This window comes from Prionailurus viverrinus, unplaced genomic scaffold (assembly GCF_022837055.1).
Source record: "Prionailurus viverrinus isolate Anna unplaced genomic scaffold, UM_Priviv_1.0 scaffold_50, whole genome shotgun sequence".
Classification (NCBI taxonomy): domain Eukaryota; kingdom Metazoa; phylum Chordata; class Mammalia; order Carnivora; family Felidae; genus Prionailurus; species Prionailurus viverrinus.
The window spans coordinates 2,894,123-2,919,879 of record NW_025927613.1 but is presented as its reverse complement, the minus strand read 5'-3'; the positions used below and the strand labels follow the sequence as shown (position 1 = coordinate 2,919,879).

The 25,757-nt window shown below is 42.8% G+C and overlaps 1 protein-coding gene and 1 pseudogene across 5 annotated transcripts in view; one reads left to right on the top strand and one right to left on the bottom strand.

Moving 5' to 3' along the window:
* The first annotated feature begins 1,037 nt into the window (after positions 1–1,037).
* LOC125159447 (thymidylate synthase-like) lies at positions 1,038–4,856 on the top strand (annotated as a pseudogene).
* A 477-nt stretch (positions 4,857–5,333) lies between these two features.
* Positions 5,334–25,757, bottom strand: part of LOC125159528 (myomegalin-like) — a 50,063-nt gene continuing 29,639 nt past the window's right edge. Inside the window, exons 3-10 of one of the 5 annotated variants that reach the window (XM_047848012.1) lie at positions 17,724–17,813; positions 15,327–15,562; positions 14,177–14,228; positions 12,935–13,122; positions 8,260–8,493; positions 6,852–6,983; positions 5,879–5,953; positions 5,334–5,565 (exon numbers count right to left, since the gene is read on the bottom strand). In XM_047848012.1, coding sequence (XP_047703968.1) covers positions 5,474–5,565; positions 5,879–5,953; positions 6,852–6,983; positions 8,260–8,493; positions 12,935–13,122; positions 14,177–14,228; positions 15,327–15,562; positions 17,724–17,813 — 1,099 coding nt within the window. In that variant the 3' untranslated portion in view covers positions 5,334–5,473. The remainder of the gene's footprint in view (positions 5,566–5,878; positions 5,954–6,851; positions 6,984–8,259; positions 8,494–12,934; positions 13,123–14,176; positions 14,229–15,326; positions 15,563–17,723; positions 17,814–25,757) is intronic. The other 4 variants (XM_047848013.1, XM_047848016.1, XM_047848014.1 and 1 more) reach the window with 4 other exon arrangements.

Genomic DNA, 25,757 nt, shown 5'->3' with positions numbered 1-25,757 from the left:
ACCAGATGAGACAGATTTTATTATTAGGGTGTTAGGAGATGAAGAATTTGAGACTGGCTTAAATACCTGAGAGCCCACATTGTTTGCCTCAAGCAAAACACAAAATAATAGTGGCAATCCAGACCCTACCACAGATGGTGGAGACAATCAGCTATAAGTAATACAGTGAAGACCCATGAAATCTGATTTGAATCTTTGGGGCCAGATGTTTTTAAGATGTCAGGATTTGTTATTTTTTTAAGGAAAGTAATACAGAGTACAGTCTTTATATTCTATAACCCCTCCAGTGAGGACTGGGATTGTATCCTATGATCAGGTATACTGGAGTCTCTAAATGTAGGTACCATTTGTCTTGCCCTAGTCATTTGCAGCTCATGAAATGAGGGCCATTTTATTTGGAGGCTTTATCTGAAAGGACAATCTTCCTGGAAATGCAAGCTCTTCTGTCACTTCTCTTTCCGGTTCTATAAAAACTACTGTCACTCCTTTTGTTCTACCTTCAGTCTGAGCTTTTGAAGCTGGGATTGAGAGGATCTGAGAGCCTTCTCAGAATTCCTCGGAGTGCTCTGATGAGCCCAGATTGGGAAGGGGATAAAGAAGAGGAGAATTTGGCTTCTTAGCACTTGGGAACTGTCAGCAAGAAGGTGAGCCCAGTCACCGCCCACACTGACATTAAGATCTAAGGCAAAGCTGGGGCACCTGGGTGGCTATTTATTAAGTGTCGGACCCATCTGCTCAGGGCATGGTCTCGTGGTTCGTGGGTTCAAGCTCTGTGTGGGGCTTTGCACTGACAGAATGGAGCCTGCTTGGGATTCTTTCTCTCCCTCTCTCTTTGCCCCTCCCCTACTCACTCTTGCTCTCTCAAAATAAATAAACTTAAAAAAAAAAGATCTAAGGAAAAGGTGGAGGGAGGATCACTATTGGTATCTGAGGTGGAGCTGCTCACTAGGGACATATAATGGCCCCTAGTCACCCTGCACTTATCTGGGTTCAGTGAAATAAGAGTGAAAGCTGAGTTCCAGGAAACTGAATTTAGTATGCAGGCATCAGGGGATGTGCCAGGTACGTTTGTAGGAGATTGGTGAGGTTGCAGGGAGCTGCTGAAGTAGTGCGGGTGCCCTTGTGATAAACTCCTGATAAAGGTAGTATCCTTGGGGTGCCTGGCTGGCTCAGTTGGTTAAGCCTCTGACTCTTGATTTTGGCTCAGGTCATGTGAATAATCAAATGTTAAATTTAGTTCATGAGATCGAGCCCCATATCAGGCTCTGCACTGACAGTGCGGAGCCTGCTTGGGATCCTCTCTCTTCCTCTCTCTGCACCCCATCCTATGCTCTCTCTCTCAAAAATAAACAAGCATTAAAGAATAATAAAATCAAGTTAGGCCATGACCATTGTAGAGCACATGGGCCTAATTTTTCTCCCTGGCTCAGCTCTCTGAGGCCAATTCTTCTGACTTGCTAATTTAGTCACGTGGCTTACCTTGGTGAACCCATTTGTGTTATCAGTGACCATCTTTTCTATGTGCTCACATACCATCGAGTTAATATCATTTTGTTCCTGGTTTGCAAAAGATCAAAACAAAACTCACTCTTCTATAGATATTAAAATATATTATTTCCATCATTCTGAAAATTTGACAATTGCTATTCTCCAGGCTTGAGGCAACTCTTGTGATCTTCATGACTTTGAATGACTCCATTGTTCTCTTGGAGTTCACCTGGGTCTGGCAAATGGTCTCCATTAACACTTTCAAATTTTGTCCTACTACCTTTTGATGTGTGATAGTTTTTCTGTTCTTTCTAAGCACGTGATGGGGTCAAGGAGTCCCACAGTCCCACTCTCAATAGCTCTAACACTCCCTGAGCCTTTGTAGTCTAGTTGTCTGAAACAGAAATAGCTAAGAGAGGTCACGGCAGACACAGTGGGAAAAGAGGTGTGGAAGGGCCCGCACTACCTTGCTCACCGCCCCCCGCTGGGGTCCCATCCGGGCCCTGCAGCTGTGCCAGCACCACACTGGCCCCCAGCTCCCACCGGCAGCGCTCAAGGTCTCAGCCCGCCTGTGTGGAAGTGGGGAAGGATCTCTGGCCACCACCAAACAGGGTGCTGTGGTACTTGGGGCAGACGGAGCACATCCTGCACTGTGGGCTCCAGAAGGATGACCACACAGGTACCAGCATGCTGCTGGTGCTGGGTATGCAGGTGCACTCCAGGCCATGGGATGAATTTCCTCTGCTGACAATCAAACCTGTATCCTAGAAGGGTGTTTTGGACGAGTTGCTGTGGTTTATCAAGGGATCCACAAACGCTTGGGAACTGTCTTCCAAGGGAGTGAAAATCTGGGGCTCAAATGGGTCCTGAGACCTCTTGGACAGCTGGTATTCTGCAACAGAGAAGAAGGGGAGTTAGGCCCAGTTTATAACTTTCAGTGGAAAATACAAAGATAAGAATTCAGATTATTCTGGTCAAGGAGTAGACCAACTGCAAAAGGTGATTGACACAATCAAAACCAACTATAATGACAGAAGAATCATCCTGTGTGGGTGGAATCCAAAAGATCTTCCTTTAATGGCTCTTCTCTGCCATTCTCTTTGCCAGTTCTACCTGGAAAATGGTGAGCTGTCCTGTCAGCTGTACCGGAGCTCAGGAGACATGGGCCTGGTTGTGCCCTCCAGTGTCACCAGCTATGCCCTGCTCACCTACAGGATGGTACACATCACAGGCCTGAAGCCCAATGACTTCATACATACTTTGGGAGATGCACATATTTACCTGAGTCATGTTGAGCTGCTGAAAATGCAGCTTCAGTGAGAACCAGGGCCTTTCCCGAAGCTTAAGATCCTTTGAAAAGTTGAGACAATTGATGACTTCAAGGTTAAAGACTTTCAGATTGAGGGGTACAATCCTCACCTTACTATAAAAATGGAAATGGCTATAGCACAAAAACAGACACTCAGATCAATGGAACAAAATAGAGAACCCAGAAATGGACCCACAAACAGCCAATTAATCTTTGACAAAGCAGGAAAGAATATCCAATGGAATAAAGACAGTCTCTTCAGCAAATGGTGCTGGGAAAACTGGACAGCGACATGCAGAAGAATGAACCTGGACCCCTTTTTTATACCATACACAAAAATAAACTCAAGATGGATGAAAGACCTAAACATAAGACAGGAAGCCATCAAAATCCTAGAGGAGAAAGCAGGCAAACACCTCTTTGACCTTGGCTGCAGCAACTTCTTACTCAACACACCTCCAGAGGCAAGGGAAACAAAAGCAAAAATGAACTAGTGGGACCTCATCAAAATAAAAATCTTCTGCACAGCAATGTAAACAATCAGCAAAACTAAAAGGCAACTGACAGAATGGGATAAGATATCTGCAAATGACATACCAGATAAAGGATTTACTATCCAAAGAACTATCAGATGCAACACCCAAAAACCAAATAATCCAGTGAAGAAACGGGCAAAAGACATGAATAGACACGTCTCCAAAGAAGACATTCAGATGGCCAACCAACACATGAAAAAATGCTCAACCTCACTCATCATCAGGGAAATACAAATCAAAACCATAATGAGATACCACCTCACACCTATCAGCACGGCTAACATTAACAACTCAGGCAACAACAGATGTTGGTGAGGATGCAGAGAAAGAGGATCTCTTTCGCACTGCTGGTGGGAATGCAAACTGGTGCAGCCACTCTGTAAAACAGTATGGAGGTTCCTCAAAAAGCTAAAAATAGAACTACCCTACAACCCAGCAATTGCACTACTAGGCATTTATCCAAGGGATACAGGTGTTGTTTCAGAGGGGCACATGCACATGCACCCCAATGTTCATAGCAGCACTATTGACAATAGCCAAAGTATGGAAAGAGCCCAAATGTCCATCGATGGATGAATGGACAAAAAAGATGTGGTACATATACACAATGGAGTGTGTATCCAATCAAAAAGAATGAAATTTTGCCATTTGCAACTATGTGGATGGAGCTAGAGGGTATTATGCTAAGTGAAATTAGTCAGAGAAAGACAAATATGACTTCACTCATATGAGGACTTTAAGAGACAAAACAGATGAACATAAGGGAAGGGAAGCAAAAATAATATAAAAACAGGGAGGGAGACAAAACATAAAAGACTCTTAAATATAGAGAACAAACAGAGGGTTACTGGAGGGGTTGTGGGAGGGGGGAGAGGCTAAATGGGTAAGGGGCACTAAGGAATCTACTCCTGAAATCACTGTTGCACTATATGCTAACTTGGATGTAAATTTAAAAAATAAAGTAAAAAAAAAAAAAAAAAGGAAATGGCTAAAGTGCTTTAATTTTTTTTTTTTCAACATTTATTTATTTTTGGGACAGAGAGAGACAGAGCATGAACGGGGGAGGGGCAGAGAGAGAGGGAGACACAGAATCGGAAACAGGCTCCAGGCTCTGAGCCATCAGCCCAGAGCCCGACGCGGGGCTCGAACTCATGGACCGCGAGATCGTGACCTGGCTGAAGTCGGACACTTAACTGACTGCGCCACCCAGGCGCCCCTAATTTTTTTTTTTTAATGTTTATTTTTGAGAGAGAGAACGTGAGCATGGGAGAGGCGTTGGGGGGGGTGGTGCGGACAGAGGATCCGAAGTGATGTGGGGCTTGAACTCACCAACCCATGAGATCATGACCTGAGCTGAAGTCAGACGCTCAACCAACTGAGCCACCCACATGCCCCTACAGTGCTTTTCAGGGAGGTGTTTGAAGGATATTCAGTCTTTGGGGGTTGGACTGAATGCCCAGGTAAAAGCTCGTTTGCCCTAAAGAAAGAAGGAACGAGGTAAAAAATCTATTGGTGATCAGTGATTATTATTAACTTTTAAGGATGTTGCCATTGGCAAACATAATCTTGCCAGTTCTCTTAGGAACAAAAGGCCTTGAGTTTGGTTAACTCCCCAAAGATGTATGAAAATGCTGAGACTGGGAATAAAGTCAGGAGAGTGAAATTTATATACATGAAAAATGTATACATGCATTTCAATCCCACATTTTTATGAAGGTCAGTGAATTTCAAGAATTACATATAAGCTATTCCCCTAAATTTGAGCAAGCTGAACAATACTAGCAGTCCTAGTAATGTACAGTTGTAGTTATAAACATTTAAAGTTATGTTTGTTTTATATATTGTCATAATAAAGAAGTGCTCTGCAAAAAAATTAAGTAACTAATAGCGAAATCTCATTTTTTCTTTAACCTTTTCTATGAACTTCTGGCCATTATGGGTTGTATTCTTTCCTCACAAATTTTACTCTTTATAGGAATTCAATAAATATATGTAAACAATAATTTTTAAATAAGAATTTATTAATTTGATCCATTCATTTAAAGGTGATGTCGATGCCTCCAAGTTCACACCCAAGAATGCTGTTGATAGGGCTGGGTAAGTTCTGGAGAACCTTCTTCCGGACCATCCAGACATCACGTCACAAGGTGTCCTGAGCAGAGCAGCAAGAGTGACTCTGAGCGCATGTGTGAGGGGTGGCTGGGGAGACCTCTGGAGCTGACTGGGCACTGCCTACGGAAGGAGAGACAGAGCTGCAATGACATCAGGAAGCGCTCAGGGAACTCTCTACACTGACTGCTCCAAACAGAAACTGACCTCCCTTTCCTTCCTTATTCACACTCAGCTGGAAGTGGAAAGGGAGGGAGGGAGACACCAAACTGGTATCCAGTTTGCAGCCAGTGACTCCCTGGTTATTGCACAGAGCAAGGGACAAATACATGAAATGTAAATTTCCCAGAGCTAGTGACTCCTAGAGTTTAGAGTCCAGGAATGTGTAGACAGGCCCTTATAAGAAGCAGCCTTATCCAAATTGAAAATAACTTACAATTTTGGCCCGTGTGGGGCTGGGCAATTTTTTTACTCTCCAGCCTCTTCTGCTTGCTTCTGCAACTGGGTACTGCTGTGGAAAGGTGGAACATGAAAGTGACCAAGTTTGGGGTTTGCCCTCTGTCAGCCCGAAGGCTCCAGTTTGCTTTCCCAAAGGCCCTTTTCTAGTTGCAGAGCTGAGGCACAGACTCTGGGTTCTACCCATGGAAGCCAGAGGTGGATACTGTCACAGGGAGTAAAAAAACAAAAAACAACAAAAAAGTCATACATCTGGGAAACAGATGCTCTCAAAGATGTACTTTCCTGTATACACCAAAGTTACAGGCTCAGCCATGCAGAAAACCTGGGGGCTGCCTGAACTGGGAAACGGTTGTGATGTGGCTGAGTCACACCACACTGGACCAAACACTCATGCACAGTGGCTGCAGTTGCGGGACGGACTTGCCCACCACTCAGCTGCCGCTGTGAGGTTGTAGGGGCCCTGGTCGCCATTCTTCTGAGCTTGGCAAGGGAGAAGGGATGTGGAAGTACCAGTCTCCAAGTGAGAGCATCATGTGGAAAGCACAGGAACATGGGCCATTTGCATATGGGAAGTGGCAGGTGGTACCCAGAACCTGTGGTGGTGGCGTGAAGGTGGGATGTGGTCCACCCTCAGCTGACGTGGGCATCATGGCAAGTCTTGGTTCCACCACTTGCCAGTCAGGCCAGAAGCCAGGTGTGGCACCAGGATGTACAGGGAGTCACAAGAATGGGCATCATGTCAGACAGTGCTGGGCGTGAGACACAGCCCTGCCTCGGGCAAGACAGTGTCTTCATTTATAGAGTAGGGACAATGGCGCCTGCCCTGCTTCCCTCTCTGGTGGACTGTGAGGAAGACTAGGGTACAGCACACTGATGTGCTTTTTAACTGCAAACCTAAATGCCCTTGTGAGACTCTAGATGTGGATGGAACCAGTTTTGGCCTTTCCTACTTTTTCCTCGGTCGGCACTGCTGAGCACGTGTCCCAGCCTCTGCTGCAGGCGGTCGTTGATGTAGACGGACTCCTCCAGGCGCTGGCGCAGGTTCTGGATCTCAACAAGGTTCTTTTCCAGTAGGTCAGCCCCTGTTGCATCCCACCAAGACATGGGAGAGGTAGGAGGTGAGGAAGGCCACTTGCTCACAGGCAGCTATGGAGCCTGCCCAGGACTTCTCTGCAAGATCCCTGCCCATCCCTGTACTCCTGTCAACTTCCTTCTCTCACCTGGGCACCAGGAAGCACCAGGCAGCTTTGTTTAAAGAGCTCCTGGGCTTTCAAACACAAGATGGCCCTCTGGAAGGAAACTCCACAGGGCCTTCTCCCAGATGAAGGCTGAGTACATCTGAGGGAGATGGATCCTGGGCTGGAAAACAAGGGTGGAAACTGCTACAGGTCTCCAGGCAGGACTGGCCAGTTGGTCTACCTCCTTTGGTCACAGTCCAGAGGCCTCCTCTCTACCTCATACCTATCCTACCTGATGATCCCTGACTGAAAACCTTTACCACCCATCCACTAATAGAAAGGCTAGAGTAAATGCATATGAAATTAAATCAGGCAATGAATAATAAGGGATGCTGAGTATTTTCCTTTAACCACTTTTGGTGAAGAGTGACAAGGAAGGGCCTGGGGAGGTATCAGGACCTGAAGGAGGAATAGGAGAGAAAGGAGCACCTCTGAAGAAGTCAGAGGATGCACAAAGGGAAGGAAAAAGAGGCCAAGAATAGGCTTCATCCACTAGGACATCTTGCTTAGGGTCAGGTTTTTCTGAGAATTTCAAATGTCTTATTGTTACACTGAGCTCCTTCAAGCCATTCTTCTCCATGGGCGCACCCTGGGTCACTGGTGCCAGGATGCCTGGCTCTAAACTACTAGCAAAATTTGAGAGGCAAGACTGACTCAGTAATTGCATACAAAGGGCATGTGTGTATAACTGTAGAAATAGTCTCCCATCCTACAATAAATAGCTCTTGACCAAAGGAAGATCTTCCCCAGGGTAGCTTGAGCTGGGAACTCCAAGAACAGTCTACATGTAGGCCGCAGAAGATTGTAGCACAGGGCAAAGGGAGCATATGAATACGAGGCAACTCATCCTGTCTGTAGAGCACCTCAGAATGCCCCTGACTTCCTGGGTTCTCCTGCTCAGCGTGAATCTCTGGGTAAGGGGAATGGGAGACGCACTTAGAAAGGACCAGCACTGGGCTGGAATCTTGTTCTCTGGCTGAGCCACAGGATACTGTCCCTTCATCTCACCCACTTCTGTGAGCCAGGATCTAACAGGGGAATAAGAATCCTTGGGCCCAGGAAGAATGTGTTCGCCCCCATCCATAGGCTCCATTGTCACCATATACTCTTTTGTGTTTACCAGAAGGCTTGGAGTTGGGCCGGTACAATGAGGAGAAGGAGGAGAGGCACCCAGACGCGTTCATTTTCTGAGGCCTCGTCTCATCCCATGGGCCACTGCTGCCATGGTACCCAGGTTCTGGTGTCCCACTCAGTTGTGTGGTGCCACTCAGAGGATAGGAGGGCTGGGTGGATCTGGCATCTGAATGGTCGCTGAGCAATGATGCTGAATCAGCAGGAGTGGCTGCGCTGACATCTGTCCAGAAAGGAATGTGAGGAAGAAATGGATGGGAAGTCAGAAATAAAGCGTTTTAAAAATAATTATACTGGGTTGAATAGTGTCCTCCAAAGTCATGTCCATACCTGGAACCACAGAATGTGACTGTATCTGAAAATGGGGTTGCCGCAGATGAAATGATTTAGGACAAGATGATATTGGATTAGCATGGACCTACATTCAATATGACTGATGTCCTTACAAGGACAGGAGAGGAGACACGGATAGAGTCACACGGGGGGAGAAAACCACACGACAAGGGAGTCAGGAAGCAGACACCAGAGAGATGTTTCTACAAGCCAAGGGAAGCTCCCAGCAACCACCAGAAACTAGGAAGAAGTAAGGAAAATGGAGCATGGCCCTGCTGACACCTTGATTTCAGACTTCTAGCCTTTAGAACATGGGCAAAACAAATGTCTGTTGTTTTAAAACACGCAGTTTGTGATACTTTGTTATAGCAGCCTTAGAAAACTAATACAGTAATCCATGGAATTCAGACCAGAGCAGATGTGAGAGACACCCCAAGCACAGGCAGTCATTTCTCTAACATCAGCCATAGCAACATTTTTCATGATAAGGAAGGGAAACAAAAGCAAGATTAAACTATTGGGACTACCCCAAAATTTAAAGCTTTTGTGTAGTGAAGGAAACCATCAACAAAACAAAAAGACAACATACTGAATGAGAATGTTTTGCAAGTGATGTATCCGATAAGAGGTTATTAATATCCAAAATATATAAAAAACTTACATAACTCAACCCCCAAACCCCCCAAGCAATCCAATAAAAAATGGACAGACAACATGAATAGACATTTTCCCAAAGACATACAGATGGCCAATAGACCCATGAAAAGATGCTCAACATCATTCATTATCAGGGAAATGCAAATCAAAACCACAATGAGGTACCACCTCACACTCATCAGAATGGTTAAAACAAAAAACATAAGAAATAAGTGTTGGCGAGTGAGGATGTGGAGAAAAAGGAACTCTTGTGCACTGTTCATGGGAATGCAAGCTGGTGTAACCACTGTGGAAAAGAGTATGGAGGTTCCTCAAAAAATTAAAAGTAGAACTACCAATATGATCCCATAATTTCACTACCTGGTATTTACACTAAGAAAACAAAAACACTAACTTGAAAAGATACATGCACCCCTATGTTTACTGCTGCATTATTTACAACAGCCAAATTATGGAAGCAGCCCAAGTGTCCACCCATGAGCGGGGGAAGGGGTAGAGAAAGAGAGACACAGAATCTGAAGCAGGCTCCAGGCTCTGTTAGCACAGAGCCTGATGCAGGGCTCAAACCCACGAACCCTGAGATCTTGACCTGAGCTGAAGTCAGACAGTTAACCAACTGAGCTACCCAGGTGCCTTGAAGATGTGGTATTTATATATAATGGGATATTACTCAGCCTTTTGTTGCAAAGTCTTGCCATTGCAACAACATGGATGGAGTTACAGGATATAATGCTAAGTGAAAGAAGTCAGTCAGAGCAGACAAATATCATATAATTTCACTCATATGTGAAATTTAAGAAACAAAACAAATGAACAAAAAAGAGAAATAAACAAAAAGCAGACTCTTAAATATAGAGAGGAGGTGGGTGAAGGATGGTGGCATAGATGAGATTAAGAGTAAATTACCATGATTGGCACTGAGAAATGTATTGAATTCTTGAATCACTATATTGTACACTTGAAACTCATATAACGCTGTATGCTAACTATACTTGAATTTAAAAAAAGGAAAAACAAAGAAGTGGTGGTTAGATGTACTATCTGAGGGTCACAATATATGCACAGGAAAAGTACAAGGGCCACTCTCCTGCCTCTCTCTATGGAGGCACTTCAGAAATGTCTCCTTCTGTAGCAGAAATCACTGCAGATCTTACAAATCACAAGGTTAAGGAGATGAGCATTTTGCTAGTCTGTGAACAGGTAATATATTCACTGGACAGTCTATGCCCTTGCCAGTGACACAGTGGCTAATCCTTTCTGAGACTGTTCTCGATTGGGGGTTGTTGGAGGAGGAAGAGAAAGGGAAAATGGCCTCCGGTTATGGCCGTTGTGCAGAGAACTGAGACAGGGTGACGCTCCTGGTGGCTCCCACTCCTCCTGCCTCCTCCTCTGGATGCCTACTGAGGCTGAGGGGATCTCTCAGGAAGGCAAGTGGTGATTTGGATCTCACCCAGAATGGCTCACAAGACTGTAAAAATAATTCTTAAATATAGCTTAAATTGTCTGGCAAGTTTATCCTCTAAGCAGATAGGAGTGAAGTCCTTGTTTTCCAACCAAGTCAAGTTCCTCTAAGGAACTATGTACTTGAATCAATATCCAGTAGGTCTTCTCCTTCCATTATGTATGGTCTTACATAAAACCAGTTATAATTAGCCTCACTGTGAAAAAAAAGCGTAAGGTAGCCTACCATTAAGTCTTTAACACAATGCCCAACAATGTAGGAACTCAATCAAAAGGTGATTCCCAACCCCTTTCTTCTCTTTGTTTAATGTAAACTAAATTTATTGTTTCTTTTTTCTTTTTCTTTTCCCACCCCCTTTCAAACCTCCTTTATCGCCTCCCTAGAAAACCAGCTGACACTCAACCACGGCCACAGGAGTCCCAGGTCCATCGGTGACAGTGATCAGCATTTCACGTCCCAGTCTCCCCTCGCCACATGCACAGAAAACATGCCCTATGCTGTACGCAGAAAGCAACAGGGAGCAGCCTCTAGTGAGAAGGGTTTCACCTCACCGGGAAGCTGCCCCACCAGTCACACTGCTTGTTAACTGTTCTACAAAGTTTGGTCCAAAAAACAGAGGAGGAGCAGTGATAAGCCAATGCCCCTCTGAGAGGATAATGACTTCAGATGGCACAAAGAAGGGTTTCAATCTCCCTCAGAGAAGAAGGTAGCAGAAAATAGGGGTGATGCAATGCGATGAGGCCACTTGAGATATGGCCTTCCCTACCAGTTGTGGCGGGAATTGTCGGTGAGGGGGAAGGTGTGTTTGCCCTTCTGCTGTCTCCCAGGGTGGCCCTGAGTTCAGGTCAAGTGACTCTGGGCAACTGAATTCAAGGATGTAGGTAAAACTCCCCTGGGCCCCTTGGAAGATGTCACATACACATCAAGGACAGCTCATTCATTCATAAATCCGTGGACGAAAGTGCAATGTCCATAGGGACTTGTCTCATCTGCAGAGGCTACACCATTGTCAGAAAGAGTGGAGTGGGGAAAACACCGGCTCCAGAAACCCAGCAAAAGATATGTGCGAAGAGGTGACGCCCTCCCTGCTTGGTCCCTGACTGCTCTGGCTGCTGTGTGGTGGACGGTCTGAGCTGTTGAGTCAGGCTCACGGTGAATGCCATCCCAAGCTGGCCACTCTTCAGTAAGTGTCCTGACTTCACTGAGCCTCAGTGTCCTCAGCCTTGTAAAACTGGGACACCACCAACTACTTGAGGGGATGGTTATGCTGATTAAATTAAAGGCAAGATGCGTAGTTAGTAATGTAAGCACACCAGATGTTCAATAAATGTCAATTTCCTTTCTTTCCTTGGTTGCTATAATCCCGGGGGAAACATTATGCTGCTCTGATCCTCAGGGTAAAATGAGAAACAGGAATAGTATCAGGTCAAATCCCAATATGGCTCATTCATTGCTTAAAACAGTCAATTCAGGAAAAAAAAATCAGACTAAGGTTGGTTTCTTAGTATTATTTACACCAGAATTTGATTGATACAGTTCCCTAAAAACAGAAATGCTTTTCTCAGGAGGAAAATTAAAGAGAAAGCTGAGCAGGAGAAAATGAAGGTTTGATTTTAAATGTATGCTGCTCCTCCTCCGCACCGAGGCGACCCAAGTGCCCTCCTTGGGGAATTCTGGGGAGAGGCAAGTTGGCGATGGGTTCAGCCTGAACCTGAGACACGTCCCAGATACTGAGGGTTCAGAGGACATTACAGCTGAATTATTAGAATGATGGATGGGATCTATAAATCCACAAATGATAAAGAATGTTTAGTAATAAACAGAAAATAAGAACTGTGACTGTTTACCCCAGAGATTCCAAGATCAGAGACCCAATATTAGTGATGTTCATGCCCATGGCCTGAAACATGATATGATGGGATTGCAGTGATAAGGGAGCATTTGCCCCTTTCCCTTCCCAACTCATGACCCCTCCCCTCAAGTCCAAGACCGTGTATGTGTCAGAGGAGGTCTAGTGGCTGATGACGTGTGGGGTTAGGAATGGAGAAGAGCTGCCTGACACCCTTGGGGCCTGTGCTTGGCACCGAGTCCCAGACCTGTGCCCCACCAGGTACATCACAGGGGATCTGTAGGGCCTGGCTGCAAAGATACCTACTCTTGGTGTAGACAAAGGAGCAAGCACCTAGCAACAGGATGCTGTCTGGGTACTCACTGGCCACAGCCACTGCAGGGTGTACTTCTTGCTCTTCATGAAGCAGGGAGGTGCTGCTGGAGGAGTGATGGGCAGCAGACTGGGCATGGCTGCTGGACTGGATCTGGGGCAGAGTCTGGGGCTGGGCCTGCTGTTTGGTCTTTAGAGCTTCTGGCACTTTACCCTTTGCATGCATCTCCCTTAAGATACTGGCGGGGTAAGAAAGACAGAGGGAAAATAAAGGTCACCTGAATGACATAGCTATAGCAATCTGGCAGCCCATGGGAGAAGCCCCAGAAGTCAAGGAGACTGTTCCTTCAGAGGAGAAGGCAAACCATTTGTTTGGGGGTGGAGAGTGGGGGACAGGGGAGGACAACAGTTGCCCAGTGCCTTGGCCACAAACATCCTGAGGAAGAGAGAAGACCCATTAGGCCCCTTAAATAATACTCATGGTTCCTTCATAAGACAACCAGAGGTTCACACTCTGTGAACACGATGTGTTCAGTAGTATTTGCAGTGGCCTGTTTAAAACTGCTTCCCAAGGCAATGCGGCTTCCTAGGTGTCTTGTACTTTCTAGACTTCCTTCCCTAAGTATGGTCATGGAGTATAAATCTCTTTTTTTGCAAGAAAAACTTGTAGTTATTTATCATGTGCCAGTACCTCTTGGGTCACCCTTAAAGAAACCAGATATAATCTCACTCTGGTCTTTACTTTTTTTTTTTTTAATATCTTTTTTTTAAATTAATTAATTATTTTTTTTTCTCTTAACGTTTATTTATTTCTGAGACAGGGAGAGACAGAGCATGAACAGGGGAGGGTCAGAGAGAGAGGGAGACACAGAATCTAAAACAGGCTCCAGGCTCTGAGCTGTCAGCACAGAGCTCGACATGGGGCTCGAACTCACGGACCGCGAGATCATGACCTGAGCCGAAGTCGGATGCTCAACCGACTGAGCCACCCAGGCGCCCCTCACTCTGGTCTTTAAAGATCTGAGAGAAATCAGAGCTGATCCCCGGGGGTACAGGAGACTCCTAAGGTTGCTAAATTGGTATTGCTAAATTACTGTATTGCTAAATTGGTGATTGAATATGAGAATGGGACCAAAATAACAATAAATTAAAAAAAAAAAAGAAACGAGACCACTTCATCACCAAGGAGACATAATCATAATCAGCCATCTGTTTTTTTATGGGATGTGAGAGCTCCTGCTTATAAATCCTTCACCAGATTATGTTTCACAGCCCCTGAGAACCTAGAGTTACCTGAGGGTCCGCAGCATGTGTCCTGTTTGATTCTTCTCACTTATGCAGTCATCTGAAAACCAGATTCAAAAAGGACCAGTCATAATTTAAGCAGGTCTTATTTCCCAGATTACAGACAAACTCTGAATTTTCTCTGGGATGAGACGTGACTATTTGATGCTCCAGTCCAAGATACTCTGAATCTTCTCAGGAGACATTGGCTCGAGACTTTGGAGAACTTGTCTGGTGGGCTTTCCTGAGCCCACCACAAAGGCCATTATCTTTACTTGCTCTGCCCTGGATCAGAGTCAAAAGCTAAATGTCTCTTTTCCTACAGGTCTTGAGCTACTTGTCTGGCGGCTCTGGACCACTCCAACCAGAGTCTCCCAGTTCTGCCACAGAGCTGGTTCCCAGTCCTGCCTCTGTGTGCTCGGCCACAGTTTTCACACAGAACCTACTCCTATCTCTGTAGAGGTGACAGACATCCCTGTCCCACCTCTGCATCTGCCACCAGGAGCCCACACAGTGGCCTCAAGCCTATGCGTCCTTGGTGCTCCAGGGACTATTCTATGAAAAAGGCACCTGAACTAATGTTCCCACAACCAGGTACCAGTCTATACAGTGTCTAAACTATGCCCAAATCAGCATGGTTGTTTGATCATGTTTTTGAAGTGCACTGATTAATATTGCTGATCTGATCCCTGGGACAATCACGCTGGTATTATTTGACCTAACTTTTTTTGTGAGGAAACAGAAATCAAGAGAAATATGAACGTGTCCGGAGCTGGCAATGAACACATACAGGCTAGAGCCAGGGTCTTCAGATCCTGGTTTGGGGCTCTGTTCACAGCACCCAGCTGCCCCTGTTCTACCTCCCTTTCTGCCAGTTAGTTTCAGATAAATGCTATCACCTGCCAGAGATGCCTTTTGCCCGAGTGGCCATATCCCATGAGAGATGGCAGGGCTGTGGCCCTCATCTGGGCATCCTCAATCCGGTGTGCTTCTCCTCAGTGCTCCTCACCAGCCAGTCCTGACTCCACCATGCTTCCAAGGTGGTGACTACAGAGCAGGACATCAGATTGAAAAGTCACTTGTCGATGGATATGGGCTGGTCTGAGCCTTGGTCCTTGGGAGGGACTGAAAGTCTTCCTGAGCCCTGGGGCCGGCTTACCTGTGCTGAATTTGCTGGCAAGGCTCTCTGCCAGCTGGCTCCCCTTGGCCAGCTGCTCACGGAAGTGCTGCTCCATGCAGTGGTCAATTTTATTGCTGCTGAGGAGCTCCTCAAAGGTTTTCACTGTGTTCCTGACATGTTGAATGAGAAGGGAAGAGAAAGTTCTCCCCACTCTCATCTTCTGCCGCAGGTGGGTCAACTCTCGAGCCTGATCCTGGATCAAGGAATGGCATTTCCTAAAGAGGGGAAGAAACAGTAAGTGAGGAAAGAGGTGACTGACAGGTTGTGGTACTTCAGCAGAAGACACTTAGAGAATTTCACCCCCAAAACCCCTACACTGAATTAGCACGTGTTTAGGGACCTGAATGTGGCAAAGGGAATGAAGAAAGGAAAACAAAGCCTTCTTCTGTTTGAAAGCCTCCTTCTAAAAGTGTCTTTCCCCAGGCCTGTACTTCTGAAAATGGAATCAGCTTTTCTTCCCTAGTTCTGCTTTAAAATCTGTTCCCAATCCATCTCTTCAGTTTAATAAACCATTTCAGTACAGTAAAAAAAAGTCAGGCTTTAATTGGAAAGTCGAAAGGAAAACCATCATGTGAGAAGAGACCACTTGTTCTCTCACCAGGATGGACCTATCTATGTTTTTCCATTGCTCCATTGCTAGCACATCTTCAAGCTCCTTTAGTCTACCCACTGTATTCTACCATGTCTGTATGCTCTGGTGTAACTAATTAGTGCAGTGTTTTGCTTGTAGGGTTCAAAAGAGTGATCTGAAAAATGATCTCCAAGAAATGATCTGAACCAATTTAGTATCCCATAATATCCTGCCCAACACGACTACTATTTGTCATAGAGGAGAGTAGAAGAGGAGGTTTTAGTTCATCTTGTTCCTGAGGGAGGCAACACAGCTGGATGGATGAAGCAGGAAGCAGCAGGCCTAGACTGTAGCCTCAGTATGCTCTATGCTCCCACTGCAAACTTGGAAAGTCACTTTACTACTTTGTGCCTCGGTTTCATCATCTGCAAATGAGGGCAAAAGGACTATTTCGCCTTTTTAGAAATATGGTCAGGATTGACTTTAAGTTAATTTTCATTTATTTTGAGAGAGATAGCAAGCAGGGAAGGACAGAGAGAAAGGGAGACAGAATCCCAAGCAGGCTCCACACCATCAGCGCACAGCCCACTGTGAGGCTCAAACTAACAGTGAGATCATGATCCGAGCTGAAATCAAGAGTCGGATGTTTAACTGACTGAGTCACCAAGGCGCCCCAAACTTTATTTTAAATGTTGGGATGAGGACAGCAATCCCAGTAAAGCATTTAACTTATCAAAGACATATTATCATTACTTTGGTAATGGTGAGTTTATCAGACCAACCTGACGTCCCCTCGGTTTCCGCAGGTGTGCCAGAGCAGAATCAATGGCTTCTGATTTCACCAGTTTCTCTTGGAGACCTTGGCAGTGTAATCTGTATTGTGCTAACAGGGAGCATGGGTGCTAGTTATTTCCTGAGGAGGTGAAATTTTCCTGAAGCCCAGAGTCACTGGTTTAGTACATTAATCCAGGCACTGGAAAGAGCCAGGATGGCGATCAGGACAGGTCACCCCCAGGAAGCATCAAACTCTATTTGAACCTTCTAAATGATGCTATACTTTATTCACATTTCTGACCAACATTTCTCACATCATTAGGCAGATGCTGGTTCCTAGACTAAGAGCTCTTTCAGAGCCTGGAGTATTTTGGTCATCTTATGGACACAGCTGAACACAAAGGAGGCTCTCAGTAAACATTTTTCCAATTCTGGAAAAGAGAAGTTCTTACAAACCTCCACTCATCTCTCACTGTGTTTCTGTCCTAAATGTCCTCTCAGGGATCGTATGCATTTTCCACTGATGCAAAAAACCCTTGCCCCTAAGAAAGATCCTGTCCTCACTTGGGGAGCTCTGTGAAATATCAATGCCCTCAGACTTGCAGAATATTGTCAGTCCTGGGTCCCTAACCTTTCCTAGTTAGCTTCTCTACTCTATGAACTAAGATTAATGCTCAAGAACCTCTTCTTTGGAAAACAAACGTGAGGAAGCCTTTACTGAAATTAAATGGGCATTACCGAATCTTCCTTCATTGGGACTTCCTCACTACACTAAACCTTTTACGTTGTTTGTTCAAGAATGTAACAATCAGTTTTGGGAGCCCTTACTCAAGAAATGAAGGAAAAAATAGGCCTATAGCCTATTATAGCTTACAATTGCATCCAAAGGCCAGGGCATACCCAAATTGTTTAAAGGGCGTAGCTGCATCTGCTAAAATTATGGAATTCTCCTTGAAACTTGTTCAGGAAATGAAATAAATCTATAGGTTCCTCATGCTGTAGAAAGTTTGCCAAACACTGAGCATACATACCATTTCTCAGCTAGTAGACAACATCTTGTGAGATCCTCATCCTGTCTCCTGAGTGTTCTTTCCTGCGTCTCCTCAAATCTTGCTACCTTCCTACCCTTATCAAACAAAGGAGAGACTCATAACTGTTGAATTGGTCTCCTCAAATCAAACTCCTAGATTAGATTTACAAGAAACCCTATTGGCCTGTCTGGATTTAGTACTCTATGCCAAAAACTCTGAAGGAAAATATCAGGACAAATATGCTGTCACTACGCAACATGAATTACTAGAAAGAGGAGCCCTTCCTTTATTTAATTCAGCCGTACCTGCAGAGTTGTTTGGCTCTCACTGGAGCCTGTGAATTGACAAACGAAAAAACTGCAAATATTTACACGAATAGCAGGTATATCTTCAGAGTAGTTCATCACTGTGGTATGCTCTGGAAACAAAAACTTTTTTTTTCCCTCCCAAGTAGTCTCTACACCCAGTGTGGGGGTCACACTCACAACCCTGAGATCAAGAGTCACGTGTTCCACCGACTGAGCCAGACAGGTGTCCCCCAAAACAAATGGCTGACTTTCATGCTAAGGTTCCTACTCAAGAGATTCCTAAGGTACCAGAACTTTAAATAAACGCCATAAAATGGCCAAGGGACAGATACTAAACCTTTTGGTAAAGCCATTCTCCTGAATTTCCATAACCTATCCTCCACTGTAGATCCACATCAGATTACTTAAGACAACTGTGTAATAGACAAAAAATGGTATCTGATGCTGAAAACCAAAAGTGGCACCAAGAAGGATACAGATTTATCATAAAAAGAGGATTTGGGGAGGGTACACATGGCTGGCTGGTGCCTCCTGAATCCCTCCATCACCACTCTTGCAAGTGCTTCATGTGACTACCCACCATGGAATTGACCAAATGTCTTGAATTCTGAAAAAATATTAGTGGGGTGATTGTTCTAAATTCGCACGATGGGTTTATATTCAATGATTAACCTGTCAATCATATAACCTGGGAGAAACCATTTAACCTAATTCCAGGGGTTGCTCCCCCACTGTCTGGACCATTTGAACATTTTCATTTGATACTTTTTCAAAATTCTCCTTCTGTGGGCTATCACTATGTACTTGTAATGGTATATCTATTTTCTAGATGGGTAGAAGGATTCCCATGTTGGCAAGCTGATGATCACCACAGTCGCAAGGAAATTATTAGAAAATCCTTTTCCACTGTGGGGAATCTCAGATGAAATTTCAAGTGATAAAGGACTCAGTTTTTACCTGGATAGGTTATAAAACAACTAAACAAGGTTATTCAAACGTTATGACACTATCATTGTCTCTATCACCCTCAGTCTTTAGGGAAGGTTCAATGTACCAATGATATCCTAAGAGTAAAACTGGTAAAATTGACTGAAACCACAGGAACACCTTAGCCTAAAGTGTTACCCTTAGGCCTTATGACAGTGAGATCAACACCTTTTGGGAAACATAAATTAACACCTTATGAATCCATGCCTTTAATGATAAAGCCCCATGCACATCTTGCCCTTGTAAATTCTAATATGACTTTAAAGTACTGATACAATATTCAAAAACTTATATTCAACAGGTCAAGGAGGTTTTTAGAGACCTTCTGTGCCTGGTGAAAAATTTATACTTCATACACTGGAACCTGGAGACTGGGTATTCTGAAACAGATATAAATGAAAAACAACACTTGAACCTCTATGAAAAGGGCTCTACCAGGTTCTGTTTTTTCATACACTAGTTAAATTACTGGGTATTAAACCTTGGGTCCATGTCTCTCAATCCAAGAGAATCCCCCCCCCCCCCCCCCCCCGCCTCAACTCTTGGACTTGTCAACCTACGGCTAACTTAACATTAAGGATTTCCAGGAAAAAAAAATTTCCCTTGAAGCAGACAAGGCAAAGAACACAGAACAAGATTCTGTTAGATCCCCTATCTTTTTCCAGGACTCATTTTTATAACAATTACTGTGATATTACTGCTTTACAAATTAATACAGAACATTCACACCCATGTTCCTTTTTCTGTTAGGGATTTTCTCTACCCACTAAGGCCTACCATTCAATGCATACCTTCCTTTACTAATCAAAATGATTGTTGGTTATGTAGATACTTAAATGCTCAGGAAGACTCTCAGTGTTAGAACCAGCTCCTATACATGCTTGGATGACCGGAAAATGGCTTTACAAAAAGGTTTGGTATCCATGCCTTGGCCATTCAATTAATACTTACAGCCAGTTAATCTGGTACTGGGAGGAACTTTGGAAGCCAAAGGATGGCCCATAATCATTGCAAACTTCATTGTTGGCAATCTGTCTATGCACAGCAAGCCTTCATGGTACTGGACGTAATTTAGGGCATGTTCTAGACTCACTCTATAATCACACACTTTGGCTTGACTCAGACAATGGAGATTAGACTTCCATATACAACAGTACAGATTTTAAAATAGATAATGACCGTGATATTTTTGTCATGCTATTAGGAAAATTACTGAATCCAAACCTAGCTTATTCTGCAAAACAAGCGAAAATTACCTTGGGCCACTTCTTGCACATGCCTCTGAAAATCACAGATGAAATTCAAGCTGTTCCCCCAAATTGGCATGAGGTGGTCACTTTTAACCAATCCTCAATCATTAGGAAAACTCTAATGATGTAACCAATCATTGGAAATAATAAATAACCTATGCATTCTCACTATATAAGGTGTCTTATAACAATATACCTTTGAGCCTCATTCCACTGTTGGTTTGAGAGCTCCCAGTGGCAAACTACTTTTATGTGCACAATAAACTCTAACTAATATTTTAGTGATCTAGTGGTTTCAATCTTGCTATTTCTAGATTTTTGACATTCAACTCCCTCTAACTTTCTCATTTATATCAACTTTGGCTACCCAAGTCCCCTCATCACCTCTCATTACTCTCTTTTTCTAACCAAGAAGATGCTCCTCCCATCTGTTCTTTCAGCTCTGAGACCTCAGGATATAATATTGACATAGTGTTCTCTTGCAAAAAACACACACGTGGGGAGGCCTGGGTGGCTCAGTTGGTTAAGCATCTGACTCTTGGTTTTGGCTCAGGTCATGATCTCACAGTTCATGAGTTCAAGCCCGCATCAGGCTCTGCGCTGACAGCATGGAGCTTGCTTGGGATTCTCTCTCTCCCTCTCTTTATGCCCCTCCTCTCTCTCTCTTTCTCAAAATAAATAAATAAGCTTAAAAAAAAAACCACACACACACATGTGCACACACACATACCCAGATACAGACGTGCACAAGGGGCTAAGACTTGGTCCTGATTGCAATTACTAAGTTAATAAACCCTTTTTAAAAAAATTTTTTTTCAATGTTTATTTATTTTTGGGACAGAGAGAGACAGAGCATGAATGGGGGAGGGGCAGAGAGAGAGGGAGACACAGAATCGGAAACAGGCTCCAGGCTCCGAGCCATCAGCCCAGAGCCTGACGCGGGGCTCAAATTCCTGGACCGCGAGATCGTGACCTGGATGAAGTCGGACGCTTAACCGACTGCGCCACCCAGGCCCCCCAATAAACCCTTTAACATCCCAGTTCAAGATGTGGACAACACTAGTGCAGGAAAAGGCCTCATCTTATTTTATAGATGAAGACATTGAGACTCACAAAGTGTAAGAAATGTACCTGATATATGTTGATAATATCTCAGTAAAGTTGGAGTGGGGAGAAATACACCTGAGCTTCCATCATTAGTTGGTGGAAGGATCATTATTACAAATTTTGGTTCCAAACTCTCACTCTAGTGTTCTTTATCAGTACCATGCATCCTCTTGCTCTGAGTTTTAGGGGTCTCTGAGATAAACAAGGCTATTCCACTTTTAAGGCAAGGCCTTTTTTCTGGAATACACTTATTATTCTGGATTCTATAGGTTTATTATTTATTCCCATCCAGTTTCTCAATAATAAATAATACTTATTACAATGACAATTAAAATTTATTTAGGTAATTTTTAAAAAATATGGTTATTCGAAAAGATCAGTAAACTCAATGAGGCTCTAGGCAGGCTAGAGAAAAGGAAAAAGAGAGAAGATCACAAATTACTAATACCAGAAATAAAGGAGAGGATCACTCTAGAGCTGATGCACACTGAAAGGATAATTAAGAAATGCTATGAACAACTCTATGGCCACAAATTTGATAACCTAGATGAAATGGTCCAATTCCTTGAAAAGCACAATCTGCCAAAGTTCACACAAGAATAATAAACAATATGAATAGACCTATGTATATGAGACACATTGAATCAATAATTAATAACCTTCCAAAACAGAAAGCACTGGGCCCAGATGAGCTCACAGTGAATTCTACCAAACATGTAAGGAAACAATTATACCAATTCTCTACAGGCTTTCTATAGGAGATAGAACCAGAGGAGATATTTTCTAACTCATTGTATGAGGTTAACATTACCCTATTATCAAAACCAGACAATGACATTATAAGAAAAAAAAAAAAACACCTTACAGAACAATATCTCTCATGAACACCGGTACAAAAATCTCCAGCAAAACATTAGTAAATTGAATACAGCAATGTATTTGATGAATTATGTAACACACCAAGTGAGATGTATTCCAGATGGAGAGCTGACTTCAACATCTGAAAATCAATTGCTGTAATTCAGGCTAATGAAGAAAAATCATATGATCATATTAATAGATGCAGAAAAAACATTTGACAAAATACAACACCCATTCATGATGAAATGAGAAAAAAAAATTTTGGCAAACTAAGAATAGAAGGAACAATTTCCTCAGCTCGATAAAGAATATTTACAAAAAACAAACAGCCAGCATCATACTTAGTGGTAAGAAAGTAGAAGCTTTTCCACTTGGATCAGAAATAAGGTTAGGGGTCCCCTCTCACCACTCCTTTTAAACATCATATTGGATAATGCAATGAAACAAACAAAAGCAAATAAAAGGTTTACAGATTGGAAAGGAAGAAATAAAACTGTCTTTGTTTGCAAGTGACACAATTGTTGATGTAGAAAATCTGAAAGGATTGACAAAAAAAACCTCTTGGAACTAGAAAGTGATTAAAGTCAGGTTGCAGAATACAAGGTTAATATACAAAAATCAGTTGCTTTCCTATATACCAGCAATTAACAAGTAGAGTTTGAAATTGAAAACAATACCATTTACCTTAGCACCCCCAAATGACATACTTTTGTAAAACTCTAACAGAATATGTACAAGATCTATCTATATAAGGAAAATAACAAAGCTCTGATAAAAGGAAATCAAACAAGCACTAAATGAATGTAAAGATATTCCATGTTTATGGATAAGAAGACTCAACATTGTCAAGATGTCAGTTCTTCCCAACTTCATCCAAAGATTCAAATCAAAATCCCAGCAAGTTATTCTGTGGCTATTGACAAACCAATTCTAAGATTTACATGGAGAGGCAAAAGAAGCAGAACACCCAACATAATATTGAAGAACAAAGTCAGAGGACTGACACCACGACTGCAAGACTTATGATCAAGGTACAAGTAATCCAGAAAGTGTGACATTGGTGAAAGAATAAACAAATCAGTGGAACAAAACAGCCCAGAAACAGACCCACAAAAATACAGTTGACTGATCTTTGACAAAGGAACAAAGGCAGAACAATGAAGAAAAGATAATCCTTCAACAAATGGTGCTAGACAATTGGACACCTACATGCAAAAAATTGAACCTAGACAGGACTTTACATTCTTTACAAAAATTAGCTCAAAATACATATAGGTCTAAATGTAAAACACAAAATATAAACCTCCTAGAAGATAACAAAGCAGAAAGTCTAACTGATCTTGAGTTTCGTGATGACTCTTTAAACACAAATATCAAAAGGCACAATCCATAAAATAAATAATTAATAATCTGGACTTGATTATAATTTAAAACTTTCACTCTGCAAAATGCATGGTCAAGAGAATAAGAAGACAAATCACAGACATGGATAAAATATTTGCAAACGCCCTATCTGATAAAGGACTGTTGTCAAAATTATACAAAGAACTCCCCAAACTCAACAACAAGAAAATGAACAATCCAATCAAATAATGGGCAAAAGACCCAACAGACATCAAAGAAGATATACAGATGGCAAATAAGTAAAAGAAAAATCCTCAGCATCTTATGTCATTATGGAATTGCAAATTAAAATAACAATGAGACACTACTACATGTTAGAATGGTAAAAATCTCGAGCATTGGTAACACCAAATACTAGTGAGGATGTGGAGCAGCAGATCCTCTCACTCACTGGTGACTGAGTATGCTACAGCCACTTTGGAAGATGGTTTTGTGGTTTCTTACAAAACTAAACATACCATTACCATATGATCTAGAAACTGTATCCTCACTATTTACTCAAATGAGTTGAAAACTTATGTCCACATAAAAATCTGCACACAATGCTTATAGCAGCTTTATTCATAATTGCCAAAACTTGGAAGCAACCAAGATATTTATCTTTTAGTAGGTGAATTTATAAATAAACTGGCACATCCAGAAAAAAATGTAGTATTATTAACACTAATGAGAAAGGAGCAATCAAACTATGAAAAGACATGAAGGAACCAAAATTTGTATATTATTAAATGAAAGAAGCCAATCTGAAAAAGCTACATGGTGTATGCTTGCAACTCTATGACATTCTGGAAAAGGCAAACTATGGAAACAGTAAAAAGATCAGTGGCTGCCAGGGATTAGGAAGGAGGAAGGAATGAATAGGCAGAGCACAGAGTATTTTTAGGGCAATGAACAGTCATTCTATATGTTTCTATAATGGTGAATACACATCATTATACTTTTGTCAAAACCCGAAGAATGTACACCACCAAGAATGAACCCTAATGTAAACTACTATGACTCTCAGTGATAATGATGTGTCGATGTAGGTTCATGGATTGTAACAAATATACTACTTTGGTGCAGGATGTTGATAGTGGGGGTGGAGGCTATGCATGTGCAGGGACGGGGTATATATGGAAATTCTTTGTACCTTCCACTCAGTTTTGCTCTGAACTTAAAACTGCTCTAAAAATAAAGACTTTATGAAAATAATCATGAGAATATGATTTTTTAAATGTATTTCACAAAGTAGGTATAGGCTTTGTGAATTAAGAGTCCAAGATTTTAATATTATTTCTGCAAAAAAGGCTATTGTGCAACTTTGATCAAGCAACCATATCTTTGGGCCTGAATGTTCTCAGGTCTGAAATGAGGAAATGAGACTAAGTGACTCTAAGGTTATTTTAGCTCTAACATTCTTCTCTGGGTCAGGGAAATTTAAGTGGTACATATTGACAGTACCCAATGGAGCATGAAGCTGAATTTTATCACCTTTAAATATGTGCTCCAACCACTAAGCAAGTTAGTTATGATGTAGTATGTCAGTAACTGGTGTTCACAGGTAAATGTATAATGCATTAACTCCATATCATTTTAATGCCTTTGAAAAGCTATAAACATACAGCCATTAAAAACGCTGACAAGTCAAGCCAACCAGCCATTATTTGACAATTTTGTAAGCTTATTTTAAGAATTGAACTTATCGGGGCGCCTGGGTGGCCGAAGTCGGTTAAGCGGCCGACTTCGGCTCAGGTCATGATCTCATGGTCAGTGAATTCAAGCCCCGCGTCGGGCTCTGTGCTGACAGCTTGGAGCCTGGAGCCTGTTTCAGATTCTGTGTCTCCCTCTCGCTGACCCTCCCCTGTTCATGCTCTGTCTCTCTCTGTCTCAAAAATAAATAAAACGTTAAAAAAAATTAAAAAAAAAAAAAGAATTGAACTTATCAAAATTGCCAGACCAGAAACCAGGGACAATCTGATTGTCCTGAAATCTCCTGACAGAACAGGAGATTCTTAGGTGTCCCTGTCAATGCAGAAAAGAGACGCTACTCACATGACTGGAAGAATTCCATGAAATCCCAAACATCCTTGAAGGTGATATATTTGGTGAATACATGCATTGTTATTTAGAATAAA